Source organism: Balearica regulorum, chromosome 17, assembly GCF_011004875.1.
Source record: "Balearica regulorum gibbericeps isolate bBalReg1 chromosome 17, bBalReg1.pri, whole genome shotgun sequence".
Lineage (NCBI taxonomy): Eukaryota > Metazoa > Chordata > Aves > Gruiformes > Gruidae > Balearica > Balearica regulorum.
The window spans coordinates 11,489,851-11,513,855 of NC_046200.1; the positions used below are offsets into that span (position 1 = coordinate 11,489,851).

Below are 24,005 nucleotides of genomic sequence, written 5' to 3' on the forward strand. Positions count from 1 at the left end.
ACTAAAGAAAACCTTTATGGTTCTTTATTACTCTTTAGGCTGAAAACCCACCATTCTTCTAACTAGTGCTTTATAATACCTAAACCTACACTAAATCCTCCACATTTAAAAGCACAGGCATTTTACATTTGGCTGACAGAATATCAGGACTGACCAAAAGTCTGGTCAGCATAAGATAACTTACCACTACGAAGATGTGCTTTCCTATCACTTTAATACAAATTGTTAAAATTCTGTCTTTTGTATGTTGTACGCACTACCTCCAAGTCCCAGATTTTCTGAGATGTTGCTCTTTGCTGTCACTACTTAGGGGCTACCACCAAGAAACTCTTGTACAAGGCTTCATTACAAACCCATAATGAACAGCATTTTAAAGTGGTCAGAGAAAAATATGTGAAGTTTATACCATTCTTCGGATGCCATCCCTTCTTACCGCCACTAGATGCCACTCTCCTTCCTGCCTATAACTCAAATACTGATTTCTTCCTTAAAGGATCACACCAGGCCATTCAGCTAGTACTGCTGAATTTTCCAAACTATTCTAAGAGCAATGAGTAACAAAGTGTGTTGCAATTTTTGTTCCAAATTTCTGCCCAGGCAGAGGTTTGTCCACCTGAATGTTTACCAATTTAAGTGAAATATCTAACAGATATTTTGTACCACCAAATCAGAAACATCTAAAATTAGAGCTGCCTTGTTATCAGGTGTTACTAGGCAGATAGCTAAATGTTGGACTATGGTACTTTATTTTGTACAAATGTATTTCAGCTAATGGACAAAACAATGCAAGTAGAAAAGCGTTCAACTTTAAGACTTTGCTAAAGGACAACTTCAAGAATAAAGTCAGAGCCACTAACCAAGCGCCTGAGCTCCTGCTTCCAAATAAAAGCCTCTCTGGTTTTGGAACAGAGAGAAAAAAAAAAAAAGAAAAAAAAGGGCAGAATAAAAACTTAAAGCAATTCTGTAAAGAGAAACAGTGATTGCCTTTCAAGATAAAGAAGGGTTGCATAGGGAAACCAAGCTGACAGCCGCATGTCTGAAGACATCGAGCTTCAGTTGAATAAACAATTTAGCTTGCATAAGACACTACCTTTTCTTGATAGCAGACCAATTTAAAATCCTTTCTATGAATATTTCCCTTACCGTTAAAAGAGATTATGCTTTGGGGTTTTTGTTATCTTGTTTAGTCTTTGTATACCATGGAAGAAGAGCAGATATTTGAATTCAAATGAATAGCACTGTGCAAATACAGCTTGCCAGGGTACAGTTGCCCAAGTTCTTATTTAGACAGAGACTAATTGCAGAATTCCAGTCTGTGGTATGAATGTCTGAGCAGGTCTGGAGATCAGAGAGGGAACTAAGGCACAGAGAGCTAGACAAGTATACAATATACATGAATTTCATTATAAGCCCTAACCATTTCTTGTAGGGTGACAAGAGTCAACAGAAAAGGTTTATTCTAACTTGCTTGAAGTTTGTCAGATTCATTTTTAGGTTCACAGATCAGTTTCATGACTTGAGCAAATCCATACTGCCAAGTCAGCTCTGACATTTGTAACTTTCAGGGCTTCCCATTCACCCATTTCTCCACCAAAACCATCTTTTTTCAGGTAGGAGAAATCATTAATTATACACATTCTCAAGCTACCTGGCAACTCCTAATATTTGGGCACTCAAAAAAGAGAGCATTCTTAAAAAACCCACAACACTAAAACACTAAATCAATCATCCAGCCTCCAAAATGCACAACGAGCACACTATTATTAAGTCTGTAATTACATGTTCTCCTTCTTTGAAAAAAAACTTGAAAACAGCATTACCAGATTTCATATTTATTCTCAATTCACAGGTTTTCATTCCCACACCAACTACTACTGGGACTGGAAAAGCAAAGCTAACTTGATTTTTCCCCTAGCGTATAAGGATTCTGCAAAGCCCAGTCTGACTTGAATTCAGACATACAAAAGACAAGTGGAAATATTTTCACTATTGCAATGTTCTACTTCAGCTGCTCTTAAATTATTATTTCTCTCACAAAAGAAATGCATAACACTCACTCTCCAAATCAGATATGATGAGATTGTCATGAAGCTTCACAGCACGATGCTGCTCTACTTCATCCTCCAACTCAAAGATAGTTTCTTTCATGTCACTTCTCTCCGTCTCTTTTTCATCTAGTTCTGTCCGAAGTTTTTCTAGAGTCACATTGAGATCCTCAATTTGTTTCTTGGCTTCTTCTTGGAATACTCTGTATTCATCTTCAACCTGAAAAAGAATGTATCTTTTCATAACTAAATTTTAAAACACGCTTTTAGTTTCCTAACTAGCATACTTACAATATATTTCTGCAATGCTACAAAAGTATGGGACACTAAGTCAAGTGTAAGCCTGTAAAAATGTATTGTTCTAGTACAACTATTTTCCTGAGCTAGAGTTTAACTCTCTTATTCCCAAGCTGAATATATGGGCATTCCCCAGCTACTCTAACAGCAGAATCCTGTATTCAAGTGAAGCAAAAATACCATAATACCAAGGGTGTGATTTCACGAGCAGCTGATCCAATTTAACATCTAGCTGCTGTGGAAAAGGATGGAGGTGGAGGGGGAAACTCTTTACCCTTTCTTTCTCTCGCCAAAAAAAAAAAAAAAAAAAAAAAAAAAAGGCTGCTCTCTTCTGTGCATCCATTTTAGTGTGAGATGATTCATTTCCTTAACCAAGTAGCAGGATTCACATTTGTATGTGAGATGTGTTAGTGAGTTGAAATAGTTTCCAGAGGAGTCTTACAAGCTATTGAACTGAATTAAAAGAAACAGGGAAAGGAAGAGGTAATAGACTTCTCCCTTTCAGGAGCAGCAAGACTATTTTATCCTGCCTCATTAAACTACAAGAAGTAACAAGCTGGAGTTAGAGGCACAACAACATTAACCCAACAGCAAAAATAGGGTGTCAGAAAAACAAGATAAATAAGGTCATGGCTTAGGGTGGGTCAATACAGTCAGGCACCAACTTTAATCTACAAAATGCCCTGCTTTAAATCATCTGTTTCAGTATTTCTTATTTTAATAGCACTACCCAACTTTGATTATTAAAATTATATTTTTTTTCCCCTCCCAAATTAAGGTTGATTCTAACTGGCTGGTGATCATGACTAACATGTTGATTTGCAACTAATACATAGTTCAGATATTAAATTTGGCATAAATTTTCTCATCAGGAAGATATACCTTTAAATGCATAAAGTTCTAAATACATTTTATTATTATTTTTATATTAAATTATGGTAAATGCTTTTACTAGACATATTTACTACATAAATTAGTTATATATGAGTCAAAATAGCTGTTCTAGAACTAGTAATATACATTTCAATCCGACAGTCAACACACAAGCTGCTCCTGGATGGATCATTAGAGTAAAAGAACCTATGTGTATATGCCATATTTAATACTAATTTTTTTAAAGTTTATTGATTTTTTTTTCCATTTAAAACTAAAATAAGTACTCAATAAATTAAAATAAGTTTGGTAAAATCTCTGTCTACCTGAAAATAAGTAATTTCTTGCTTGGAGAGAGAAGACACTTTTCTGTTTCTTTATCATTAGTTTATTCTAAGTTAACTGAACCAGCTTGAATAAGTTGAAACTTCAAAATATTCTCTCAACACCTGTGAAAGGTCCTGCAAGTCATCAACAGTTGGGCTATCACCTTCACTTTGACTCCCAGTATTTTCTCAGTGACATCACTCTTCCACCAGTTTGGCACTAACTCCTTGAAACTCTTGCAGAAGGCATGCAATTTAAGCACAAATTTCATACAGCATCTTAAATACTGTTTAAGTTTGGCCCTTGAAATAAGTTGTGGAGTTTAAATACCAGTATTTTAAAAAGGAACACAACAGTTACCCAGTGGCTGAATGTATCCATATAATTTTTTTAAAAGGCCTCCGTCATTTTCATAACAAAAGTTAAGAGAAAGTAATCAATCCTAACACTACTGCAATCCAATTAACCTCGTAATTAATCCTTTACTTCTAAAACAACTGCAGTGACCAACAGTAAGTTGCGGTATATATGGGATGTTAAAATACAACAGTTTGTTTTAAACGCTACCTTAGCAATGGCATCTTGCAATCGATTGGCATCATTGCGAGTGTGTGCCAGCTCTTCTTGCAGACTACTGGCCAATGTCTCTGCTTTTTCTTTATCCAGCCTGACACTCTCCAGCAAATCTTGTATATCTGATTTATCTCCAGAGTTGTGTATAGAATACAGCTCAGCCACTTTCTGCTTTTCATGCTCTAACTGAGCTTTCAGCCTGTTCATCTCAATCTGGTCACTGGCTACTGTGGATTTGTATTCCTCTAAGGTAGATGCTATCGCTGTTTTGCTTTTCTGCTCTGATTCAATAATCCGTTCCATGTGATGATTTCGTTCTTTTAAAGCCCCTATCATTTCTTGGGCCTCCTTATTGTCTTGTTCTGCCATCTTCAAAGTGTTGCTCAAGTGCTGCTGAACACCTAACAGCTGCTCTCGCTCAAACCGAGCATTCTCTGCAAGGTCCATATAACGTTGCTCTAACTCCATGTAGCGACCGCTTTTCATATCTTCATCAATGACATAGGAAATATGATGTTCATCTAGAAGGGACCGAAAATACTCGATCTGACGGCTGAAGTGTTCTAATTTGTCACTTTGCTGGCACAAAGACTCCATAAGGATTACTTTTTCCTCTCCAAGTCTTTCATTCTCACTGTTTAGCTCTTGTGTTATTTGTTGTAAATCCGCAAGCTCTTGAAGCGTGGCTTGAAGCTCTTCAGCTGTACTGTGTTGATTCTCTTCCATCTGATGTATCCGTTCTGTCAGACAAGCTACGGACACTTCACTTGCATTGCCACTGCTTCCCTTCCTAGATCTTTCTATACTTGGTACGCCTTCAGACTCCGAAGATGATGGAGCATCTAAAGCATCATCACTTGATGTCAGTGGCTGATAAACTTCACTGCACTCGCTGTCTAAATTATCCATGGAATTACTATGTTGGTTGTCCATCAAAGTGTTTTCATCCTGACTTAACAAGTCTTCCATTGATCCAGGAGCAGAACCTTCCACTGAAGATGTCAGAGTACCGCCACCATCACTGTGGTTGCCAGCTGTAATCTCTGGACTCAAAGACTGATAGCCAAAGAGTTTTTCAGAGTTGTCCAGCCTTTGTTCCAAAGAAAAGCCTAATGCATTTAGTCTGTCTTTTAACATTCGATTCTCATTCTTCAGCTGGTTCAGCTCTTCTCGGATGGCAGTGTTTTGTTCCTGTAACTGTAGCAAAGTAGACTCTACATCAGTTGGCTGATGGACAACAATGGCCTCCTTTTCTTCAGATTTTTCATCACCTTCAAGGTGATCTTCGTTAAGTCCCAGCTGAGCACGCATATCCCTTAATTCATTCCTCAGATGCAAGATTTCCACATCTTTAGTTTTTGCTAATGTTAAAAGATCGTTCACCTTTGCTTCCAATGCAGCTTTGTCACTGATTTGATTGTCTGATTTCGACTTGCTCATTCGAATATCCGATTCTGGATTGGTACGACTACGGGAGCGTTTTGCCAGTACCATATCATTGGTCCCCTGTCCAGTCAAAGGTAGCTTTTTGCTCTGGCTTAAACGAGAACGATCACGTATTCTTTCTCTAGAAGAGCTTGACTCTTTATTTCCAGATGAAGTGCTACGCTTAGTTGTGGAACTTGTACCTGTATGTTTTTTGAAAGTTAGGAACATTAATTTAAAATACAGTATCTGTAATAGAAGACTGTTCATTTTATATCAGCAATACAGTGGCTGATTTTCTGAATCACACTGGTAAATACATTTCGTAAAATACATTTAGAGTAAACACCTGTACAAACCTAATCATCAATCAGTGCAGTTATATTTTAACTCATACAAGCTTTACCAATTGCTGTGCTTTACCAGTATTTTGAAAATGAGCTAGACCTTCAACATTAACATTTGCAAGTTGCTTTTTTTGTCTTCAACAGCTTCTGACAAATTGTACTAAAACTGCAGCAGTGCTATTCCTACAAGTTCACATTTGTCTCTCTCTTCAGTAGATTTGAATGCAAGCTTTTAAGTGCATTTAATTGCACATTAAGTGCATTTAATTGCATATTATGATTCCCCAAAATGAAAGTTAAGGGGTTTTGTATTTTCATCTCATTTCATAAAGATGAGGTTAGACTATTACTACTTTATTTCCAGATGCTTTACAGCTTTGCAAGCATTACTGAATCCAAAACATATCAATGGAAGGCAAGACATATTTCCATCCATATTGATAACACACTAAATTTCACTTTTCTGAGCAGTTTCTGAAAGGTCTCTTACTTTTTTTTTTCTTCTATAAAGCAATACAGAATGTCCAAAAAGTTGACTGCAACAAGTGATCACATTTTAAAGATTTAATGCTCATGGCATGGAATTTTTTAGACAAATTAAATTATTTTAGACAAAACTATGATTCTCTAGATTAATTATATTATCTAGTTTTATATAGCAGTTGCATAATCAGTACTGAAAAAATTAAAAGGAACACCCTTACAATATTAAAAAACAGGAAAAGAGCACAGGAGTTGTTTCATTTGACAGTGGTCTTACTGACCACTTCGTTAGGCAGCCTGGATCCTCAATACATAATATGAAAATAAAAAGCTACCCAACTACCATCTTAAAGGATCAATATATCCATTTACCTGCAATAGTTTTGGGTTTATTTTCCAGACTGTTCATGGTTGTCCCTGAAGCTGAAGATGCTGTTGATACACAAGTGCTCTTCTTTGCCTTGACACCATTGGTCATTGTCACTCCAGTGCCACCAGCCATCCCTGCTAAGAGGTCATCATTACTCTTAGTCTGAAAGAAAGGGAAGAAGCAGCTTTAAGACAGCTGGTTGAGAATTCTGCATAGCCAACATTTCTTCTGTTAAAGATTCCATCAGTTAAAAAAGTACATATTTGACTAGTCATGTGTCTGTGTAAGAATGTTGAAAAGTATAAATGCGTTCCACTGTGCAGAGTTGGTAAGTTGAAATTGAACTTCAATTCCTTACATATGATTAACCACAGAAAATGAGTCTCCTCTCTCCCAGACAAAATTATTAATGTTTCAATAACAAGGAGAAAAAAAAAATTAACAAAAGCACAGTAACACAACACAGTAGAACACTTCTCAATTTTGACTGAAAGTTTGCTTAAGCATAAAAATGAAGACGATTCCTAGATAATTAAACCAGCAAATACTAGGAAGTTAGTATAATGTCCTTCAATAGAATATGATCAAGCGTTTTCTGGTGGACAAGTTCACAACAAAAAGATCAAACCAAACAATAACAAAAATCAATCTGACATTAATAAAATACCCTTTCTAGCTCAAAATACTAAGCCACAAATCACTAGAGACTAGGACAGTACTCAGAGAGGGGCAAAAAGCCATCTTCACCATATATCCTTGCCTTGTTTCCATGCTCTTTACTAGGTCCTCTCAGAGACAGGAATATTTGTTTGATGGACTTTTTGTCTGACCTCATATAACCATTCCTGAAACTACTGTTAGCCACAAAAGCTGCCTGGAATCAGACAAGGCAGTAAGCACAGAAGTCTCAAGAACTGGATTCCCAAATAGAGAATACATTTTTCAGAATAAAGCAAACTCTAAAATATACTAAGTTCTTAAGCATTAATTGGCAGACTTTACAACTCTTTAAAACGCAATTTTTCAAATGAAGAAACAATCAAAATATGCTAAACATTCTTCCCATTATAAGGGCAAGAAAAATTAAAAGAAAACAGCTGTCTTAGCAGCATTCCTTGAGCAACTGTATTATTCAGCTGGATAACACATTTGAAGTCTCAACCAGCATCCCAGCTAAGAGGTAGCGCTTAGGACTTAACCAGTTGCTTTACATCATGACTTTCAAATTCTGCAGGTTTAGAACTTCTAGCTCCCATACATATTCATGTTAAAAACTATATGCCAGACATAACAATTCTATACATTAAGAATGAAGGTACATTTGCTTAATTAAAAAAAAGGTGCATCTCACTCCATTCTATACAGTTTCTTTTTGCAAGTGCAAATTTCAGAACAGATAGGAACACTGATTACACTATTGTGGAAAGTGCAAGGGATTTGTGTCATTTACAACGAGCAGCTGCAAAACAAAAGGGAGCTTGGGAAGAGAACATATTTGTTCTGCAGGCAGTTGTTAGACATAAAGATAATTTATGGATAGAAACAGGTCTAGAATCCTCCAGAAGAATAATTTTTTTATTGAATCATGTAGGAAATGGTATAGCCTTCTAAAAAGGTTTATAAAAGTCCAGAAGAAAACACACTACTCCGAGGCTCTAGTTTGATGTGCATCTAAGCTGGCTTTTCTGCTATGAAAAAGCCACTGTTGTTCTATCCCGCTCTTCTCCATGTGCTTTCATACTGTGCTGTGTAAACTGAAGCCTTTACAAAGGGCTCCTTCCTCCCAGGAGCCAGATCAGTTCCTTGATCTGCTATGTCACACAGCCGTGCAAAACAGCAGATACAATGTAAGTACCAAGGGGAAAATAAAAATGTTGGAGGGCTACAAAATCAACAAAGCCCACACTACTTGTGCGGCAGTGAAGACCTGAGCACAAACTATGACAATCTGTATTGTCATAGTTGTACCGTATGACAATCCTCCATTAACCTGTAACCTACTCAGATTTCATATCTAATCTAATTTTTCATACCTAATCTAATCTAATTTTGTGGGCATAGGGGTAGAGGGGGAGGGAAACAACCTCATTATGCAACTATCACCTAAACCAAGGTATTACAAAAAGGCATAGATTTTCTATTTTGCTACTGAATCTGCTAATCAGTCAGCAAACACGATAGTTCAAATGGACTATTAGCTGTCAGCATTTTTACCCTGTTGAAAGAGCGGGGAAATTAGATTAAGCTTTTAGACACTTATAGTACAAGTACATGTTATCAAGCCAAATAGGTCAAGATGTGAGTCAGCTTGAAGGAAAAAAAAAAACAAAACAGCTAAGTAAAATATACACTTTCTGACATTAGTCATCTCCAGCCCTTGCTAAACAAAGGAATTTAAGACAGCCATTCTTCTTCTGACTTACCCATAAACTATTTCTAGTCTAGGTTGGAAGGCACTGCCTCCTCTGCAGCCAATTAGTAAACAGTTTCTCAAAACTGTAACACTATACTCTTGGCAAAGAAAACTATTTAGCAAAGCTTTGGAAAAATTACAAACCAGCAGCTCTCTTTTCTTAACGCAATAATGGCAACCAGTCTTGACTTTAAAAATCAAAGTATTTTTGTAGCGAATATTTTTAATGGAAGCAAAATCAATGTTGTATGTTTATTAAACAGCTTGTTCCTCAAGGAAGAACAGTTTCTCCCATTTACTGAAAACCGTGTAATCCTGCTTAGCATGAAAACTCCTATATTAAAATATGAAAAATTAGAAAATATTGTAATTAGAAATGCTTATCCAGACCTATTTTTATTTTCTATGTAAAAACCACTTTATAATTATACAATATTCTGTTTCCCCCACATCTTTCTTTCAGTGCAATGAAACTTGAATGATCACATCTATAATTCATTTCATCTTAGTTTCTCAACATGTGTATCCTATTTACTGCACCTCATTCAAATCTCTTTATATATATATATATAAAATTATTCCTGCCTGGGATTGTCTTTGATGTTTGCTGTTGCTGCATTTGAGTGCTTCAAACATCAAACTTCACAACAATCTGTAATTAAGTTACTGCATTTTGCAAACAAAATACTGAAGGCTAGACACATGAATACTGAAAACACATTCTAATTTTTAATATTCAAATGTTGGTGTCCAAGTCCTGGGTTTTCAGGGACACTGGATTTTGCAGTTCATTTGTATGAAGTACAGCTGCCATCTAACTACAGTTGTGTTAGCATGATCACAAGCTCATTAGCTAAAGAAGTAAAAAAAATAGTGATCTTAAAAATAAGAATACACTGTGATTTGCAGAGTATTTTTTGACAGATTAAAACTAGAAGTGTCTGGCAGTTAACCTTCTGCTGTAATAATGTGTGAGGGGTGCTGAACATTTACAAAAGTTGGGCAAAGTGGGAGCCAAAAACCTACAAAAAAGTAACTGACAAAAAGGCATTCTAAAGTAGACAGACAGACCACCTCTGGAACAGTGTTCAGCTGTACAGAAGGGTGGGTCTCACAGTTTCTTCCTGTACTCATTGTCCACACGCTTTGAAAACTCCACAAAAAAGAACAAATTTGTGGAACAATGCGTAGTGAAAGAAGCCCACCCAAAGCTGAATACCCGCCTATGGTTATATCATGAAGGGGATAAAAAAACCAAAACAGACTATAATTACAAAGTAATTTTCAATTTTGCAACATTATTATTGACTGAGTTAAGATTGGTATAGTACTGTGTATATTTCTACTCCTTAACAGTGGCCTTTCATTCAATATCCAACTCAAAGTTGTCCATATTTATATGCACACTTACTCTGAGGACCAAATAAATTAGTAAGCTGTTGCAATTAAAGTTATTTAATGCCACCCTTTTTTTTTAAGGAATATTAAATGAAATTCACAATAGACACACCAATTCATCAAGTCTAAGAGAAGACCCTACAACCATATGAGGAAAACAATGTACCAAATGCTTCATCAACAAGATCAAATATAGAACTATACAAATAATTATTTTAAAAATACAACTTGTTATTGATACTTCTTTCAAGCTAGCAATTATAAATGTGATTTTCCAGTATCAGTAAGTCAAAAAAATACAAACTAATTTCATGGTATAAGTATGGAACACTCAAAGCAGATAAGAGTCATCATTAAGCCACACAGTTGGCACAACAGTAGCTTAACAAGTAAAAGACATCCAACTGTATGAGTAAGCCTGGCTGTAACATAAAGCTGAGATAAGTCTTAATAATTAAGAGAAAAATTTTCCTTGTGCCTCAAACATACAATTGTCATAAATTTTAATCCTACACCCAAACATAGCCAGAAGTGTTACTAACATAAGCAAAATTGTGAAAGCATACTGGGTCAAATTTCTTCAGTGTTAGATCACCCTCCTCTATCACACTGAGAGGTATGACATAAGAAACTCAGTAAGTAAACTACAAAGGACTTTTATTTCTGTATTCTTTGAGAGGTTTCTAGAAATACAAAATAACTAGTGTCAACAAGCATCAAAAGATTATTTAAAGTCAAGAAAACTGCAAGATATGTTGGGTGGCAGAGGAAAGGGGTGGCACCGGGGAAAATCTAGCTGAAACCTGGCTTGCAAGTTCCTCAGCAGAAGTATTAAGTGTTCTTCCATAAAAGAAAAGCAAGAAGAAAAGAGAGAAAGGGAACACACCTTTTGACTTCAGTAATCCTGCATAGCTATTACAGAGAGACCTCAGCCCTTACCACTTCTTAGGTCTTTATTTGCCAGTTATTTAAATGGCCTATCTGGCTTCCTGTAGGTGACAGTGGTTCAGGTCCCAGTTGCACATACCAGCCCTTTTCCTTGTTCTGTTCATTTGCACCAGGGCAGCAGCAGCAGCGCCACAGCTCCGCACACTGGGCTGCAGAAAGGCAAAAGGAGGTGGGTCCAGCCATGTTTCCATGCCAGGAGAGGGAGGCAGACCAGGCAGGTTTATACCATCTGTCCAACCGAACTGTGATCACTCCCAGGTGAAAACCCCACACCAGCACACCCCAGTATGTATTATTTGCTTGGTTGTTGAAAACCATATGCTCTTACATCTACTGGCCTGTTTTGCTAATATAAGAGAAAACCTCTACCTTTGAACTTGTTCTAGAAGCAAGAATCAACTTGTGAAAATTCAGCTCAAGCAGTACTTCACACAAAGCAAAGGCCAAAACAGCTAGAAGAATGCAGCTGCACTGACCTGACATGGATCACTGATATCAAAAAGTTTCTCATGTTAGATACCCCAATTAGTTCTTTTTTCAGAATTTGTAAAGAGCTCTTATCAAATCCCATTAGTCACTGACACACCATTCAAGCATAACACTTGACACTACTAATAACATTCATCAGAATGCAACAACTTCCACTCTGCTCCTTCTGCAGAATAGCCAAGTATATAGTTACTCATATAAGAAACCTCTAGTCTAAGCTGCATTAGAGATACGCCTTAAAATTCTACTCTTTTTAAAGCTTTATTGTAAAAAATAGAAATAAGCAGAAAGTTCTATTGGTTATTACCTTCAAAAGAGATGCTGATGTCCCAGTTTTGGAGAGTTTTGTTACTGCAGACACTGAGGAGCCGTTTTCTGGTTTGGCTTTTTCAGTTGTTTGAGTTTTATTTACTCCAGGCACTTTGGGCACTGAGCCAACACTCCTGCTTGCTTTCTTCATTCTGGGCTGTCTGTTTATGATGCATTTACAAACAAATCTACAAGCAGAAAGACATTTTAAATATAAAATACAGCAATGTCTTTTTTATAATGTTCTATTTAAGACCACAAGTCCCGATATAGCAGTAAAGACCACAAATTAGAGCCAAACAGGCTGCCTGTGACTGACCAATGGTTTTTGCTTTTTTTGAAAAGGATTTTTTACCAAGAACTAAGCACTTCCTACAGATCCACTCCAAGTTATAATTTTTTTCAGTTCTCTTTCCACAAATGGCACTGAACTGAGGATATTTTATAAGTGACCCATGTTGCCGAGTTCACTCGTTAGGTAGCAAAAGAAAGGCCAATTAGGGCAGCAATGTTCTTTATTTCTGACTGTGGGAAGGAAAATACCGTGGGAGTATTCAGGCAACAGCCTGACTACCAACAACACTGGATCTGAGAAAAGATTACCACCAGCTTGGTAACTAAAGTACTGAGAGAGTAATAGCAGTTACAGAGAAAAAAGTATTTTATAAAAATTAAAATAAGTTGAAAAATTCAGATTCCCTGAAACCATTTATTATTAAAAGTCACATTAATAAACACATGGGATTTTACACAATTTAATACTAGACATATGAGGATTATATCTGAGAAGAAACCAGAAGTAGCCCACCGTGTTCCACGGGCCCCAGTCAGGGCACTTCAGCATTTTTACCTTGCCTTCAAGTTTTCTCAAACAGCAGACAACTGTCAATACTGTAATTCCAAACATGAGCAAATAAACAAAACCCAAGAAAACAAAGCTGACTTTACTCCCACCAGGAGCAGCTGCAGGAGACCCAAACATGGCAGTTATCACAAGACCTGCTAATTCGGGAAGACAACCTAAGAAAGAGTAGACTGGCCAACTGCCATAACTTGAAGCACGGACTACCAGAAGGACTAGTGACATCAGGACTTTCTTCCCTTTTGCAAGAGTAGGATAGTTGGCAGCTGGGCTCCTGAGTCAGAAGACATAGGATGGAAGACTAAGAGGAGAAAACTTCCACTCCCCTTTCAGTCTTACAGATTCTGGGTGGAAGTAAATGATCAGGTTTATCTGAGCCCAATATCCTGTGGCTGATTAGAACCATGAAACACATCTAGTTGTTTGCATCTCTTAAAAAGTGAAGCATTTCAAAGGCACAAAAAGCGGACTGATGATTGAGTACATGAGATGTGCTACACAAAAACACAGCGATCAAGAGTACTAATTAATTTCAGCTAACAAAATTAACATTGTATCCTAACACATACTCCCTCCTCCCCATCAGCACCTCAGCTGCACACAAGTACATATCAAGTTGACTTTTATCAAAGTCAGTAAAATTCCAGGCGTTTTGCATCCTCAGACCTCTAAATGCTGTTAACAGAAGCAACAGGAAGTTTCATTTTAAGGCACTGAAAATATTTGTTTATAGCTTCCAGATTCCCTTTAGCTCTGAAAGCTGGCATGAACAGACACAGAAAACTTTGTTTGCTGTTGCAGTTTCATCATCAGAATGTCAAAAATGCACCAGGCCTGCCATATGGCTACTAGTAATCAGAACGCCTTCACAGAAGATTAAATAATTGAGAGATAATTTGAAATGAGACACTCCTAAGAAAAACCAAAACCCAAACCAGAAAAAGCCCCATGAAGGTAATATGTTTGCTATACACACATAATTTTAAATGGTACAACTGCCTACTAGATTCCAGAAGCAGATGTTAATATTTACAGCTAGGACCAAGTTGCCACACTTACATTTCTATTTTTTTCATGTTTTGAGTTGAACACTTACTTGTGCTTTTGATCTTACTCAGCTGAAAACTGAAGCTGAAAAGACCAAAGAGGATAGACTTGTTTAGTAAAACTGGCATCATTACTATTGAATGATATTTTGATGTTCTTCAGACTACATAAAAAATGTTGTCCATACCATGCTTAAGAAATAATCAAACACATTTTCAGTGCACCGCTTGTTGTGAAGCTGACTGCATTTAAAAAATTATCTCAAAGGAAAAAAATACTCTTGCAACAAGTCCAGTAAATCAGAACCATATCTTTTTGACAGTTCATAAAGCTAGAAAACCAGTGCTATAATGAAGGTTAGGGTACTGGCAACAATATGACTATCATACATTTGGGCAGAGCTTGACAACCTTGTCTGGCAATCCAGATAAAGCAGTAGCTCCAGCTGGCGCGCAGACATCCAGCAATGGCCGTTTGCAATATGCATTTATCAAGTCTGACACATCTTGCATCATGCCAGATACACATTGCACACATGATCTTTGTGTGCACAGTAAAAGATCAATACATTTGGGATCTGCTTATTAGAACAAGTAATATAGTAACACAACCCACTGGATGTATAATCTCAAAAAGAAATATAGGCTTACATTAGTGTTTACAGTACAAAACCATTTATAGTCTTACAAATATATCACTGAGGTCATCAGTGACAAAAGGCTGTGTGAAGTCAAGTGTTTCTCATCCATAATGGCTTTTTAAAAAAATGCATGTTTCAGAAGTGTTCTTGAAAACATGCAACAGTATTTGCTTCAAGAACAACAACTGCATAGCAAAGTGATGTAAATAAGTGAAACTAAACAAAGTAACCAAGTATAAACCTCATGTTTCATCACAGCATTACTTTACCCATAAATTTGACATTGAAAAACATTATTTGGGATTTACTGAAACTCAGAGGTAGAAACTTCAAAGATACTTAAAGGACAGGGAGGTACCGCTGTTCCTGTTTTTCTTACAGAGAAACTAAGCTCTACTAGTTACTTTCTTACTAAAAGAAGATTGTGTAATTATAGTTTAAAAACTGAGACAGAGATACAAATGAGTCCAACTTAATAAAATAAGGACAAGGCGTTATCTAGTACTACAGGTTCTAAGAGCAGCTGCTCACTCAGGCCCGTAAAGTGAATTTATGACCTCTCAGTACCAATTTCTCCCCTCTCGCCTTCTCCAGGAAGGAAAAAGAGGATGGGGTTTTGGCACTGAAGACAGAAGACATTAATGCTGTTGAATTGTAAGTAGGAAAAGCCCTATTTCACCCAATTTCTCAAAAGGCAGATATCACAGATAAAGACTACCTTTATATTTCTATGAAATACCACATTCCTTAGGAAGACACAATATTAGGAACCAACAATAAATTTGTCTCTGCCAAACACTAGATTTTAAAATAAGAAATAAAGTTCACTAGCCAAACAAAGCTTTCTGAAGATTAACACACAACACTAATAATTCAAATGAGAGCTAAAATATGATTTCACTACTGTTTTAAAAAGCAAATACTGCATAGAAAACTGTAGCTTATATAGGCCCTAGGGAGAAAGAAGGAATTACTGAAGACTTCCTTTCCCTTTACACACAATTCAAAAAAAAAAAAAAAAAAAAAAGGAAGAAGAAAAAAAATAGTGAAGTAGACGCTTAACACTAAAAATTTGCAGTGGAATTAAGAGTTGTAACTCCATGAGACAGTCGAGAGAGACTTTTGGAGGTCCCTCATATCACACTACTAAACAAAATACTCATCTATCAACACACACAATACGTTGCTGGAAAACATTTGATTAATGCTAGCACTACAGTATCAATTATAAAATCAATCAGGATGGAAAAAAGCCAAAACAAGCCCAAAATATCAGATAGAATGACTGCATTCCTAAACTCAAATGTAACTATTCGCTCTAACCTGTATCCTTTCCCAGACGTCTCTCTTTCCACAGCACACATAGTATAGGAAACAAAGGGAATCTTTTTCAGGAGCGTGCTCTCGTTGCTCTGGTGGAGGCATGTGAAACTAGTCCTGCATTTTATACCCACTGCAAATACAACTCCATAAATAATAATTTAAAAGTGTTTTGCCCAATAGCATGGCTCTGCTCTTTACTGTAAACTGATATGATACATCTACCCAGCCAACATGAAATGCTTTCAGGGTTACTCTTATATACTCTTCAGAAATCTGAAAACTGAAGGGGGACAAAGGGGTATCATTTCTTATTTTAACCTCATCCACTATTTAATATGCTTATTTATGCTAATACTGCTGTCACAAAAGTAAGGCTCAATTACAAGAGTAGAAAAAATAGTTTCCTGTGCCTGTAAGGTGAGAGAAGGTTAAGCAGCAAAGAAGGTATTAGCTTTTTGTCTTTGGTCAAAAATACAAAGTATCAAGAGGTATTAAGCAGTTTTATCTATTAAAAATTGTGAAGTATTAAGAAAATCATAAATAATCTTAGAATTATCTTTTAAGAGTTCCAGAAAAGTAGAAACAAATGATCCCTCAAATTTGAGGATACTGAGCATTTTTGAAACATCAAATACAGAGGAAAATAGAAATATTCACATCTAAGAGCAATGCAGTGAGTCCACTTTCAATCTCTATTTGTACAAGTTCTTCAGTTTTGATATATTTAGGCTGACAACTTTTGCCCAAATAATTAGGGAATGACATTTTTAGGTCAGTTACACAGTCCCAAAAGGCAGAACTGTGAAAAAAAGATTATGAAGTACAGCCTCTTCAACCCCCTGTAAAACACACAATCAGAACTTCCCCAACTCTCTGCAGGCAAGACAGGATAGTCACCAACAACTTAATGTCTGTGCTATGAAATAAACTACATACTAAGAGACAGAGTTCTCTACATTTGGAACATCCACAGCTCAAACTTTCAGCCTGCAAGCTGCACAAGCACTCTAAAATGATGTCTCTTGCTCAATAATTCCAAAACCATAATCCATTAACCACTGGATTCCAGAAGCCCAGAGCAAGCAGTACATTTGTTTTATTGCTTAAGATCAAGCCATCAATTTTAGTAACTTGAAAGTTTGCTGATGCTAGAGGGTTATTTAAGATACCAAGGATAACAGGAAACTGCATGGAATCACAGAAGACCCTTATGAGATTAACTGGACAATAAAAACAGCAAACAAAATTAAATGTAGGTAAACACAAAGCAATCAGTCTCCTGGGGAAAGCAACCTCAGTTTCATAGATTAATGTGCTCTCATCAGTATTGCTCAGCAAGACTTCAGTGTTTTGATTCACAGCTTCATTAAACTATCAGTACAGTTTTTGGAATAAGGCAAAAAAAAGCAAACCAACTCCAGGGATTATTAAAGAAAGGAATAGAAAACAAACCATAAAACACAAATATCGCACTCAACAAATCAATTTTTTGCCATCTACCCACACTTAATTGGTATGTGCAGTTCTGGTCTCTCAACCTCAAATAAAGGATTTCTTATAGACCTGAAAAAGGTTCAGCAAGGAGCAAAAAAAAAGGTCGAAGGTATATAATAGCTCCCATGAGACATCTCACAGAGAATATGACAAAAGCCTATCAAATCTTGAATGGCATCGAGAAAGCAGACTGGGACTGGCTGTTAACCATCTCTTCCAGTACTAAAACCAAGGACCAACAAATGAAGTTAGAGCCAAGTTCAAGGTAAGAAAAATGAGCCATATTTTTAATGCAGATTGAAACAATGTTGTGGCTGCATGAAGGACAAGTAGAAGGAGAGACTGGACATGCACAAGGTAGAGAAATTCCCTAATGGATGCTAAATAGCTGAGCACAAAGGGCTCAGAAACCCCTCTGAGCCAAAAACAATTGCTGGATGGGAATATAGTCAGGGTAGGAGGGAAGACTTCGGTTTCGGGTTTTTTTTTTCCTTAGGCATTCACTCACAGCCGCGGCTGGACCCAGCACACCAGGTGGGACGTATCCCTGCTCCAGTCAGGGCGGTGTCTGCTTCGCTCTCATGCCGTGAGGAAAATACACAGATGTCAATGATTTACGGGTGCTGCAATTTTGGAAGAACTGCTGCAGGTAGTTGTTTAGAGAGGAATGACTTTCCTATTACTTTCTATCTTAAAAATTCAAAAGGGCCTTCACAGTTTTCCATTACAAGTTGTGGAATTACAAAAATAGAAATTCTACCTTTAAATTACGTAATCCATCCACTGTTTTCAAGCCACATTTGCTACTGCTACTTCTCTTTTAAACAGAAGGGAGGAAAGACCAGAGCTTTGGACAAGAATTGGCTGTTATACACCTAAATTTCTCTACTCCTTCTTTGGAGAAAACTTCAGAGCTCTAACTGCTGTGAGCAATGTGTAACCGTTGCAATACTTAACATTCCAGACAAGTGACAGGAACATTTACAGAAGAACTCCTAAACTTACAAACTGTGCTCTAAAAGCCTTTTCATAACAAAAGTAAATAACCATAGTCTTGTTTTCAAGCTCCTACTTTAAACAATGGCTACTTTAAACCACTGCTGAGGAAAGAAAAAACTGTTTGTCAACTAAATCCAGCTGATTCTTCCTAGCGTGGGGAATCTGTTTCACAAGGACAGGGACCACTGTCTGTAACTCAGTCTCAGCACTAACGTCTACATTGAGTGCACCTTGAACAGCTTTTTGGGGTTTTTGGTTTTTTTTTTTAATTGCAGTTTTGGAAACCAGAACAAAAGACCAGGTAAATCTATACCTTATTGGTATCCATCCTAGAGCTGATTAAAAAAAATATTCTAAGTGGGCTAAGTAGCCCACAGCATGCCCATTAACTATGGCTGCTCACACCACAGATGAGAATACCATCCACATTACTATTACATGGATTTTGTTTCATTGGTGTTGATAATAAATGTAATGAAAAATATCCTTATATCTGAAGGCAGTCTGTGTGTCCCTTACAGTGCAAACTGAGATACACCTCAACCAGCAGAACACAATAAAGGAAACAGAAGAGGGAATGTAATATGTAGAATATTAGTATAATAAACATGGAGGGACACTAAAATCTGGTTTTAGCTATAGTGTCATTTTTCACTCCTTTTGGTAAATTTCACAATTGTATCCAAATTTTAAGCCATGCACTAACAGATGATGTAATCCATACCTATTTCCTGGATAGTAATTACACTTCTATGTCAGATTTTAAAGGCTTAAACAAACTTAGCAGAAATATCAACCTTCTCTGTAAAACCCTTAGGTTTATATTCCAATAAAATAGAATGAACTCTTATTTTGGCACCGTAGGTTTTCTGGGGAAAAAAAAAAAAAATCTTAACAAATTTCCCAGTCAAAGGACTGGCCAGCTTTAACTATAAAAGCAGCTAGTCTAAGAAGTGATACTTGGTCAGCTAACCACATTAACTGAAAGCACTGTTATCCACCATCATTCCAAGCATGCTCTAAAGTGTTATAACAAAAATCAATAACCCTCCAGTTTACAAAGGTGTATTAAATGTCATATAACCCTAAGCATATACTATATTCCTTAAACAACAATCAGATTCCCCTGCACACGTGGAAATTTTCCTTGCACTGCCAGGGAAGTACTTTCAAAACTAGCAATGTACAGTTTTAAGACGAGTGAATTTGGCAGAATAGCACAACAAAAGGTGCATGACTAACACAACAGCTTCCTTTTGTTTCAAACTGACTAGCTCAGTAGATAACATCTCATTCCAATGTACTCTGTCTCTAGCACTACTGTTCCCAAAAGTGCCGGCTAGAGTAGGTGATCAGCGGTGATCTTTTCCCTTTTCTCCATTTGAAATGTTGTCAGCTGACCCCTTGTACCAACAACTGCAGCAAAGGCTTCTGCAGCATGAAGTTCACAGGGAGAAGAAAGGCAGGCAGTAGCCTAGCTCCATCAGAAAAAGGGGGACAGAGAAAGGATGTGCAACATGCTGTTTTCAGGAGCTAGACCAGCAGCTCCCAGCACAAGTATGTTACAGGTAAAACCTATGATGTAAGTGAATAACTTCAATCAGGTCCCATGTTCATCCAAAACACTCTATCAGATCTTCAGTTTGTGCAAAACCCAAATCCTGTTTCCAGCATGGTTATGATGACAAATCTGCTCCTACCAGCTGTTGACTAATGTATTCTCAACTTAAGGACTTTCTGTTGCCTGGGCTTCTGGAACTGGGAGGTGACTGGGTGCTTGCTATGTCCACTCCACCACTGACCTGGTCCGGCAACATTCCTGAAGGCATTGCACCAAAAAAAATAGAGAACAGGAGAAGCATACAGAGATACATCCCCTGAGGACCTTCCCAGCTTCCAGGTGCTTACAGCTCTGGGATTCCCAGCCTCAGAACCACCCTCCTGGTCTCAGCTGGATGAAGGGAATGGCCTGGATGGGAATGGCCCATCCACAAGCCAGCCTTGCTAAGGCTGGGGGAGGGACGTGCCTGCTGGGGATTGCTTAAGCTAGTCACGAAAATAATTTAATTGTACCCTGCCACTAAAAAAGGCAGTCCCACCCCTTCCTCAGTCCTCTCCCTTCTTTCAATTCTAGAGATCATAGCTCATTTTTTGATGAGTTGGTTTTTTTACATCAGATCAGTCCTGATCTGACTCACCTTATAATTGCTAGATACTATGCAAAGGAAGCAGCGGGACTGGGAACAAGAAGGAAGACTCACCCTTTCAGAGACTGTATAGCCCCAAATTTGTTTAATTCAGTCTCAGGCTATTGGACACTCAGCAACAGCCCTGATTTAAATGAACCTCTTACTGCTGCCCACCCACCACCACTTTCCAAGCCACACTATTCTGTGGAGTCACGTGGTAAGCTAGATGAGGAACTGGATAATTGTTATTTTTAAACAATCAACACAAGACAAAATAGGGCACTCAGACCACCACAGAGGGTCTGAAGACTGGTTTGAATACTGTGCTCCAACTCACATCTGCCCTCACCTCCAAGACCCGTCAGCAGCACACTCATTACTTAGTTTAAAATGCTTCGGGCTTGGCAGAGAAGAGACAGAACTGCATGCAAATCTTTACTAAATACCCTGGTATCACTAGGGGAGGAGCATTTATCTACCCAGGGTGGAAGCCCAAGGATATACATTTGAGTCATATAGGAGAAAAGTCTTTGGGACAGGATGGATAGGCTCCCATCTGCAGCCACTTTTCCCCCCACCCCGCCCCCAGGAAAAAGGGTAAGATACTGTTTCTCTTCCACATTTTTATTCCAAGCCTTCCAGAAAAGGGTGAATCACTAACCAGTTTATGGGCTCCCTGTTTCCTTCAACAGTTTGGTTGTTGGAACAATGCAGGACTCTACATGGGGATGGAGCCCAGGAAAGTACTAAAAGCCCAGGATCAGTACAGCATCCCTACTTGATGTGACTGCAGGTATCACCGTGGTATGCCAAGTGCTTAACACTTTAGCACTTTCCATTGTGAAACATTTTTACATTATTTCTTTGAAAAGCTCCTGTACCTCCAGGTTTCATGGAGAGTCTTTGATGCTCGGCTGAAGGCCTCAAAATAGTTTTCCCTTCCCATTCCCTCCAGAAAAACACAGTCTTTCTACTAAAAAATGCTATACACAAGTCTTCATAGTTATTTTTTCCCTCCAAGTATCCTTTACTGACAACATTAACATCTATAAGTTACAGACTTAATAGCATTTTCTTCTGTAGATAGACACTATTTTTACAGGTACATATCAGAAACATTTTCAGAAAACTGTCAAGAACTTCTTATAATGCATATTTGGATAATTTTATGTTTTTAATATAGCAAATTTACTTCTGAACTTGAAATGCAAGTAGCTTGAAATCTCACGTGCACACTTAGAACTATATTATTTAAAATGTTTTTAGTATTTTTCATGAGTGAACTTGCATAAACAAATGTATACTGTTTACTAAGAATTTGAAAGCATTGGGTATCTTTCAATCAGATACATATCGTTAAAAAGCAAAAAGAAATAGGTACAAAGCCTAGAATATCAGCATATGGAAGATCAAACCTTGAAGCATAACATAGAGTTTAGGAGCACACAGCATAACCAGCAGTTTTAGTTTCTTTGTGACAACTGATGTATCAATAATCATCAATTCCTGCCATTAATGACAAGCTTTTAGGGCTGAAAATACTAGTAACTTTAGAAGCGGGAAACAAACAGAAGTCAGGAGAGTCACTCAAGACATATAAAAAGCTAGTGGTCCGAAGATATGGGACCAAGCCCCCATATTTTGAGTTGACAAGAATGAAGGGCTGGCAGCACTGTGGAATGGCGCGAGCCACAGGGACCTCCAACAGCTTCACTCTCCATTAGCCTTTGTGTGTTACTCAAAGTACTGACTGCAACTGGAAGAAGAAAAAGACCAATGACAACAGCACTGGAGAAAGGGGCATAGGCCATCCGTGAAAATTCATAATGCTCACTTTTAAGCAGAGTTATAGGATATGGGGTAATGGGTTTAAGCTAAAAGAGGGCAGATTTAGATTAGATGTTAGAAAAAAATTCTTTACTGTGAGGGCAGTGATGCCCTGGCACTGGTTGCCCCGAGAAGCTGTGGATGCCCCATCCCTGGAAGTGTTCAAGGCCAGGCTGGATGAGGCTTTGGGCAACCTGGTCTAGTGGGGGATGTCGCTGGCCATGGCAGGGGGGTTGGAACTAGATGATCTTTGAGGTCCCTTCCAACCCAAACCATTCTATGATTCTATGATTCTATATTGGTAAAGGATGTTACCTGCTATGAAACAAGGATACTTTACTATTACATCAGGATTCTGGGTTCTTGTCCTGCATCTGCCCATTTTCCTCTATGGCTTTGAGACAATCAGCTCCTTGTGCCTGAGCTTGGTTGTAAATCACAGTTACACCTATCATAGCAAACTAGCAAAACCTTTGGAGAATGGCATAACATTACCCTTAAACTTTGTTTCAAAGTCATAAGGATACCCATACTTACAGGGTGAAGAAATCCTCTCCTGTAGTTTTGTATAAGGTTAAAAAGAATAGCAACAGTTGTGGGGGGAAAAGTTTATATTAGAAAGTGTTCATTTTACCATCTTAATTCTTGATGAAAAGTTCTCAGTTACAGTCAAACCCAGTGGTAGTGCCCATTCAAGGATGCATTTCACATTTACAAATCATAAGCCAAGAATAATTTGATGACAACAACTTCCAGCCACCATATCTATTTAAGAGGTTCATCATTTTGAGAAGAGACATGTAATTGTCCATTTGATATAAATGAGTGCAGATAAAAAGTAGTCTTGCATGATTCTATCACTGCAAGGAAAGAAAGATATCTTTTGGTCCAGAAAAAAATAAAAGCAAAACTAGAACTTCAAGTGAACATACTTAGTCAGATTTGTGATAGGAATCATGTCTATAAAGAACAGTTTTAATTTTTTTTCTTTTCCTCCAGAAAAGACCTTCAGGGACTCGAAGGAAATATTTGCCATTAACTATTTACAATGCTGGTTTACTTAAGGAAAAGCAAATTGAAACAGAGAAGACCGTTTTTTGAAAAAAAAGAAAAAATAAAAAAAAGATTTTTAACTGCACAACAGATGCAAATTTAAATGCATACACATTACCAAATCTGTGTGACTTAGCTTGCTAAATAAAATAAACTTTAAGCTCAGTACAACTTGGCAATTCAGTGAAAAGTAAAAAAAATAAAAAATCCTATGGCTAAACAGAGAAAGTCAAGCTCTAATAGATCATTTTTATAAACTTGTCTGTGTCAGTTA

At 37.4% G+C, this 24,005-nt stretch overlaps 1 protein-coding gene across 2 annotated transcripts in view; it reads right to left on the reverse strand.

The window, feature by feature from the left end:
* Window positions 1-24,005, reverse strand: part of SPECC1L (sperm antigen with calponin homology and coiled-coil domains 1 like) — a 73,400-nt gene that overhangs the window by 45,214 nt on the left and 4,181 nt on the right. Inside the window, exons 1-5 of one of the 2 annotated variants that reach the window (XM_075770050.1) lie at window positions 16,170-16,290; window positions 12,296-12,485; window positions 6,743-6,902; window positions 4,110-5,743; window positions 2,058-2,265 (exon numbers count right to left, since the gene is read on the reverse strand). In XM_075770050.1, the coding sequence (XP_075626165.1) occupies window positions 2,058-2,265; window positions 4,110-5,743; window positions 6,743-6,902; window positions 12,296-12,485; window positions 16,170-16,210 (2,233 nt within the window). In that variant the 5' untranslated portion in view covers window positions 16,211-16,290. Of the gene's footprint in view, window positions 1-2,057; window positions 2,266-4,109; window positions 5,744-6,742; window positions 6,903-12,295; window positions 12,486-16,169; window positions 16,291-24,005 lie in introns of those variants that run through there. The other variant, XM_075770049.1, reaches the window with a different exon arrangement.